At 32.4% G+C, this 7,584-nt stretch overlaps 1 protein-coding gene, 3 long non-coding RNA genes and 1 other non-coding gene across 6 annotated transcripts; 2 read left to right on the forward strand and 3 right to left on the reverse strand.

Moving 5' to 3' along the window:
* Positions 1-601: 601 nt before the first annotated feature.
* TRNAR-UCG lies at positions 602-675 on the forward strand. The gene has a single exon. It is a non-coding gene; the product is annotated as a tRNA-Arg (tRNA).
* A 1,619-nt stretch (positions 676-2,294) lies between these two features.
* On the reverse strand, positions 2,295-2,705 carry LOC111449442. Its single transcript, XR_002711620.1, has 2 exons — positions 2,556-2,705; positions 2,295-2,477 (listed from the first exon to the last, which is right to left on the reverse strand). It is a non-coding gene; the product is annotated as an uncharacterized LOC111449442 (long non-coding RNA).
* Positions 2,706-3,104: 399 nt separating this feature from the next.
* LOC111449443 lies at positions 3,105-5,748 on the reverse strand. Its single transcript, XR_002711621.1, has 4 exons — positions 5,667-5,748; positions 4,604-4,716; positions 3,436-3,475; positions 3,105-3,307 (listed from the first exon to the last, which is right to left on the reverse strand). It is a non-coding gene; the product is annotated as an uncharacterized LOC111449443 (long non-coding RNA).
* LOC111449437 lies at positions 4,391-6,250 on the forward strand. 2 transcript variants are annotated; one of them, XM_023089329.1, is made up of 3 exons: positions 4,391-4,660; positions 5,608-5,727; positions 5,758-6,250. In XM_023089329.1, exons 1-3 carry the CDS (start codon positions 4,570-4,572, stop codon positions 5,958-5,960), a joined length of 414 nt encoding a protein of 137 aa, XP_022945097.1. In that variant the 5' UTR covers positions 4,391-4,569; the 3' UTR covers positions 5,961-6,250. The 2 variants fall into 2 exon arrangements, with proteins under 2 accessions (XP_022945097.1, XP_022945098.1); XM_023089330.1 differs by having other exon boundaries at positions 4,392-4,660; positions 5,773-6,247.
* Positions 5,941-7,567, reverse strand: LOC111449441. The gene is made up of 4 exons (XR_002711619.1): positions 7,337-7,567; positions 6,928-7,040; positions 6,744-6,845; positions 5,941-6,010 (listed from the first exon to the last, which is right to left on the reverse strand). It is a non-coding gene; the product is annotated as an uncharacterized LOC111449441 (long non-coding RNA).
* Positions 7,568-7,584: the final 17 nt, after the last annotated feature.

A 7,584-nucleotide genomic window follows, 5' to 3' on the forward strand; every position in this document is an offset into this window, starting at 1 on the left:
TTTTTTTTTTTTTTTTTTTTTTTTTTAAGAAATGAAGAGAAGAAAGAAAATTAGTGAAGATAAATAAAATTTTAATTCCTCAAAATTTATAATAAATTTGAAGTTTTATTATGTATACAGATTTTATTCTTTAAGGGTGTTTGTTTAATTAATTGCTGTTCGGTATAAAAATAGTTGAAGTCAGCCTAAATTCTTATTTGTCAGCTGTGAGGAACTGATGCTCGGATGTAAAGAGACGTAATGTTTGAAAAAATGGGAAGATCTAAAATAGGCAGGGTATCATCCCGGAGAAAGGGACGTACATGGACTAGGACAACTCTTTTCAAAATCTCAAAAGGTAATCTTATTTACCATGAAATCGTTTTTGCTTTCTTTTCCTACTAACAGATATAAATAATAATAATAATAATAGAATTTGAAAAATAAAAATTGAAACAATAAAAAAAAATATAATAATCGAATTAAAAAAAAAAAAAAACATTGTGGACTCGAATATATACTCGAGTCTTTTACGATGTGATAAAGTTTCTTTTTCTTATTTAGTTATAATTTAAAAAAAAAAAGAATCTATTTTTATTTATATAATCATTGAACACAAAATGACCGCATAGCGCAGTGGATTAGCGCGTTTGACTTCGGATCAAAAGGTCGTGGGTTCGACTCCCACTGTGGTCGATTTTTAATTTTACCGAATTACTTTTTCACTACACGGTTGAATTTGACGGTCTTATAACGTTACATAAAACAATATAAAAATTACTTTTTCACTACCGGTTGAATTTGACGGTCTTATAACGTTACATAAAACAATATAAAAATTACTTTTTCACTACCGGTTGAATTTGACGGTCTTATAACGTTACATAAAAAAAAATATTTTTTTTTATTAATTAAATTGTTGAATTTAAAAATATTATAAAAGAATTTTATTATAGATATGTGCACTAAAATAGCCATAAAAACAATATAAAAATTACTTTTTCACTACACAGTTGAATTTGACGGTCTTATAACGTTACACAATATATATATATATATATATATATATATATATATATATATATATATATATATTGTTTGTGTTAGATTTGTATACAATAAATACTTAATTCATATAAACTCTAAAAATTATTGAGAAAATGGCGACTAAAAGATAATTACAAAATCTAGTAAATTTAAAATATGTAAATCTAACTATTAGAATTATACATATATTTAATTAATATAGATAGAGTAGAAGTGGTTCGAAATAACTTTCTAAATACTTTTAAAAAACTTAAATTCGGTATTAAATTAATAATCGTAATATGGTAATTGAACAAAAAAAAATCCTGAAATTTACATTCTACCACGGATTTGATCAAGTTCCAAAAGAGTAGAAGAGGGAGAAGAAGCTCCTCACCAAAAAACAAAAGAGAAAGGAAAAAAAATAAAAAAAATCACTGTGTTGATTAGTCTCTCCACACTCTTTGAATGATTCCTTGTGCAGCCAAACGCTTCTCAAAGCTCAAGAGAGAAGCGAGAAATCCCTTTGTGTAACTGCCCAAGTTCACCGCTAGTAGGTATTGTCTTTGTAACAATCAAAGTCCACCGCTAATAAATATTATCTTCTTTGTGTTGGTTAGTGAGAGATTTTCACACCCTTATAAGGAATGTTTCGTTTCTTTTCAACTGATGTGGGATCTCACAATCCACCTTCTTGGGGGTTAGCGTCCCCAATGACACACCACTCGATGTCTGGCTCTGCACCGCTCGATGTCTGGCTCTAATACCATTTGTAATGGTACAAGCACAAAATATTGTCATCTTTAGGCTTTAGGCTTTCCATTCTAGATTTTCCCTCAAAGTTCCCAGTGGCACATAGCTTGATGTCTGGTACCATTTGTAATGGTCCAAGCACAAGATATTGTCAATCTTTAGGCTTTCCATTCTAGATTTTCCTTCAAAGTTTTTAAAACGCGTTATTGGACAAACACGACTCTCTACAATGATATGATATTGTCCACTTTGAGAGAGTATTATTTGATTATAAACCCATGATGATTCCCTAAATTAGCCGATGTGGGACTTTCATCATCCAACACGCGTCTACTAGGGAAAGTTCTCCCCACCCTAACAAGAAATGTTTCGTTCTCCTCTCCAACCGATGTAGGATCTCACACTTTTGGACCTATTCATCATTCAATCATTGAAGAAGATCAGACATTCAGTTTTGACGTGGTTTCCTTTTTTTTTTCTTCGGGTCGATGGGTCAGGTTTTGGCATCAAAGATTATCACTGATTGACAGATTGTTGATAATTTGTTCATACTTGCATTCATCATTTTTGTATCTAACAAAAGACATTGGAAGCCAGGAGGTAAAAGGGTGATGACAACGACAAAGTAATTACATTCTCAAAGAATTGAAGTACCTGAGAGGCCATTGGGGAAGAAAGCCCAAGTAGGGAACTCCATTTTTCAAGAATGAACCATCCAACTGCCATTGTCAATCCAAATTCAATGAGCCCAAGCTAAGAGCATATTAGTGAACGAGAATTTGGATGGGAGAACTAACTCTGTCATCTTGGAATGATAATCCGACGTCGGAGACATCGTCTTGTGCTTCAAGTATTGCTTTCAGCGAAGGTATTACATCCTCCACTATCAACTCGAGCAGTGCCTTGGCTGCGCTAACAAGTAACAACTCAAGTCCACCGTTAGCTTACGTATCCGCTAGCAGTATACTTGAAAATGTAGTAAAAAGAATATTTGTGCATGACTAAGTTTATTTGCAGTTCTATGTAGTTTAGGTGGCATGTTTAGAATCATTCAAGTTTGACATGATCGGTCTTACTTGTAGAGCAATTCGAATCACAAACAAACGTTCCTGTGAGATATTTAATCAACAAGGTAATCTGTCTTACTTTCTCTTGAAGTGATTCCTTATCACGCTCCCTTTACCCGAACCTAAGGTTGTTTCCCTTTCTCCTTTTAATACATTTCTCGTTTCTTATTAAAAAAAATACATATTCTATAAATATTTTAAAAAAAGTTCTAAATTTATACATACATAGTATTTTTTTTCTTCTCATCCAAACTCACACAGCTAAAGAACATACGACTTAACCACTAAACCACGCTATCTTTCATGTTTTTCATAGTGAGATAACTTTAAAAAGAATCAAAAGTATGGACGGCCGATAATTTAACATTAATTTGAGTAAGAACAGTGGTGGAGAAGGAATTGAAACATACCTTTGTCGACAATGTTGAAAGCTCCTGTTAAGCATTTGACATGCCGTAGTCATGTTTAGTGAAGTCCACTGACTATCAGAATAAAGAACAAAATTCTTTATACTTCTACGAGTAGAGACAAATATGTTGTTCTTTAGAAACAAGAGAAACAAAACAATAGATAAAAGTCACTTTAAAAGTATGCCGAACTTTCTGCTAACCATCAGGGAGCAGTGCAGAACAGCCAAGGCATTTATATACCTATGAGAGATGGAAACATAAAAAAAAAAAAAAAAAAAAAAAAATCTTGAGTTATAAATTTGTTTGGACCAACCCAAAATCTCGAGTTGGTCGGATTGACCCGACAAAAGCAATTACAGCTAGTGAATCAACCAAATTTCGGTTCTCCAAACCCTCCTCGACCGAAAAAAAAATAATAATAATAAAAATCTTACCCATTCTTACTCTTATGACTTCAGTTGAATAGTTGAATAGTTCTAGTTATTGGATTGCGTTAACACCGTTAATTTAGTGTACTACAAGAAAACTAAATAATACATGTCACATTAATGACTAAAATCTCCTAACATGTCCTAAAATCTATTACAAATGTGAAACAGTAATAATCCTAAAAGTGGTGTACATAGGCTGGGTTGGGTTATAAATTTGTTTGGACCAACCCAAAATTTCGAGTGAGTCGGATTGACTCAACAAAAGCAATCATAGCCAATGGATCAACCAAATTTCGGTTCTCCAAAGCCTCTTCAACCCAAAATAATAATAATAATAATAATAATCTTACCTATTCCTGCTCTTATGACTTCAGTTGAATAGTTCTAGTTATTGGATCATTTTAACACCGTAGTGAATCAACTAAATTTCGGTTCTCCAAACCCTCCGGTCCAACCCAAAATTTCGAGTGGGTCAGATTGACTCGACAAAAGCAATCACACGTAGTGAATCAACCAAATTTCGGTTCTCCAAACCCTCCTCAACCCAAAAAATAATACTAATAAAAATCTTACCTATTCCTACTCTTATGACTTCAGTTGAATAGTTCTAGTTATTGGATCCTTTACCATTAACTAAGTATACTACATGAAGGGTAGATATTTTTTTGTAAGAATCTTAAACAGATGAAATAAATAAAAAAAAAGATTCGAGTTAGTGTTTCTTTTCAAAAGGACGTCTCTTTACTTATTCTAAACCCTTAGTTATCGCGTTTTTGAAAGGTATAAGATTGCTTTAGCCTTCGTCTTCCTCACCCACCCACCGTTTAATATAAATAAGCCACAGCATTAATTAATCCTATAACCACATAGAAAGATCCAGAGAGAGAAGCTGTATGCAAGAAAATGGGAAGAAAAGAGATGGGATTGATTTTCATACTGTTTTGTTCTGCCATGGCCATAATAGCATCTTCTCTGCAAGAAATCTTGCCAACAGGTCAGTACACCAATTTTTCTCTCATTATATGCTCATATTTTTGTGACACAAATTTTCTGCTTAAATAAGACGGGATTTATAAGTTCATTTATTGTATTTATTCTTTTTAAAATAAATTATGTAAAAGGAAGTTATTAAAAAGTAAAATGAGATAAACCATAAAAGTCTGTAAAGACAAAGTTGCATAATGAGTCAAAAAAAGACCTGAAATAAAGTGTGCAGTCCGTAAACGATATTCGGATGAATGAAGATAGAATAATAAAAAGATGAATAGAAGAATACAGGTATCTTTTAATGTCAAAATGAAATAAATATATAAATCAAATAAAGTTTAATATTCTATGGAAAGATAAGAAAATAAATATATAAATCATGTTAAATAAAGAAAATAAATATACAAATCAAGTTTAATAGAGAAAATAAACCTACAAATAAATTTTATTTGAGAAAATAAATATACAAATAAGTTTTAATAGAGAAAATAAATCTATAAATAAATTTTAATAAAGAAAATAAATATATAAATAAAGTTTAGTAAAGAAAATAAAAATAAAAATAAAAATAAAGAAAATAAATATACATGTAAATTTTAATAGAGAAAATAAATCTATAAATAAACTTTAATATAATCGTTTTGAGTTTTTTTTTTTTTTTTTAAATAAAAGTTGTTATTATTACGATTACTATTATATCTATTTTAATTAGAATAAACTCCAAATCGATAATAAAAATTAATATTAATATTCAAATATAAAAATTAAAATTAAATATTTTAATGTACAAAACACCAAAAATATAATGGGTCTCGAGACGGAGATCATCAGAATAATATTTTAAAATGAAGAAACTTGCGCTGAAATGTAAACTTTAAAAAATGAAGGGAAAAAAAGTAATAAAACGAAATTTATTATATCCCCATTCCTAAACCAGATTCCATATGCATGCAGAGTCCAATTGCCACCAGAAAACTAACACAGAAAAACATGGCGAAGATGGGGCTACTAACCAGATTGGCAGAAGAAACAGTGCATGTGCGATCACCGTTTCTCAGGCGGTTGCTCATGGAGGTGGTGCAAGGGGAGGTGGTGCCAGGGGAGGTGGTGCCAGCAGAGGTGGTGCCAGGGGAGGTGGTGGTGTTAGTAGTCCTCATACAGGAGGTAGTGCCGTAATCCCCATTTACGTAGCTGGTTCAGCGCAAGCACAACGCCGCCGAGGTCGACCAGTCAATGCAGGAACTCGCCATGAGAACAACATGTGGCTTCTGGTAGCTGCAGCTTTGGCTGCCATTGCACATCTGTAAGAGTTTTCTAATATCAAGGCTGCCTCCAAAGGGAGCACCCGGAGGAGAATCTGTAGAAAGCTGGGTTAGTTATGAAGAGGAAAATTAACCGAAGGTTCTTGAGTCTGTTGGAAAGCTATTGAGGCTCAATCAAAATATGGTTTTTGGGTGGAATTTGTGCCTAGACATATAGGATTTGTTATTTTTCTATTTCTTCTTTAGCATAATGTAAGAAATTATGTTTTGATTTACCAGAAGAATTAGTAGCGGGTTATCAAACTGAATATTCGAATATCAAATTTGGTTTATTTTATGTTGGTTCCTATCTAAATCTATTAGTTTCTTCGTTATTTGTATCGATTCTTTACTTGGGTGATTGAGGTATCTCTATTCCATACGTGTTCAGTAGAATGACAGAATGCAAGAGATTACCTTTTGATTTACCCGAAGAATTAGTAGCAGTTATCAAATCGAATATTCAAATATCAAATTTGGTTTATTTTAGGTTGCTTCCTATCTAAATCTATTAGTTCCTTCATTATTTGTAACGATTCTTTACTTGGGTGATTGAGGTATCTCTATTCCATACATATTCGGTAGACTGACAAAAAGTGGAGAGGTTTAAGCACTTTTAATTCAGTAACAGTCAATAAGACTTGCTTAAGCACCTAGCATGTCATCACAAGAACTACCAACTAAGACCACTGATGAAGAACCATAGACCCATCAATCGAATCGCTTTTTTGAGAAACACGAGACACTCAATTACAAAATAGAAAATGGTTAAACAACAAATTTAGTTACCTGCGATCAAGTTCTTTACTGTATTTTGTTGGATGTAGTTAAACTAAATGCTTGTTACCACTTCCATCAGTTGGCCAGTTCCCATCTAATTGGTCAGATTCCCTATAAAACAAGCACAAAAATGATATAACATATTGCGTTGAGAAAAGCAAATGAAACTTAGTAACAAAGTTAATGGATATACATTATGCTATTTCTCTGTTCATTGAAGGCTTAAATGTGAAAATGAACCAAATTTTGTCCGGAAGTCTAGCATTAGCCTTCAAATTGTCAAACCATTCCTCCATCTTGTATTCTCTGAGTGTTTTGTGCATGCAACCAAAACATCAGAATCAAAGAAAAATGAAACGAAACAAGCGATGATGTGATATGAGAATCAATTAGAAGGGAAATCATTCAAAAAACGGAAGTGCTTTCAAACAGGAATGATACAGTACAAACATCCAAGCATCCATACACCATTGGATCTGAGATGAATCCAGTAAATTTTGCAAAAGAACTAGATTCTCAAATTTATGTGCAAAATTTCGACGATATTGAAATCAGAGATGCGAAATATGGAATTAAAGCTAACAGTAAACTATGAAACTGACCTCGATCAGCTTCATCAATGCAAATCCATCACGCAAGGTTTCAAAAATCATCTGGAGAACGAAAGGCATTGCCGATATCTATTCACTCCATTAGTCTACCGAATCGCTCGTCCTCTCTCTAATTCCTCAATACTCATGTTCAAAGACGAAGTATTTTCAAATAGAAACAACCGCATTACAAGCAATCATACACAATCAGCCCTAAGATCGAACACAATCAACATCGATAAAAAAAAAAAAAAAAAAAA

Source organism: Cucurbita moschata, unplaced genomic scaffold (genome assembly GCF_002738365.1).
Source record: "Cucurbita moschata cultivar Rifu unplaced genomic scaffold, Cmos_1.0 Cmo_Scf00011, whole genome shotgun sequence".
Classification (NCBI taxonomy): Eukaryota; Viridiplantae; Streptophyta; class Magnoliopsida; order Cucurbitales; family Cucurbitaceae; genus Cucurbita; species Cucurbita moschata.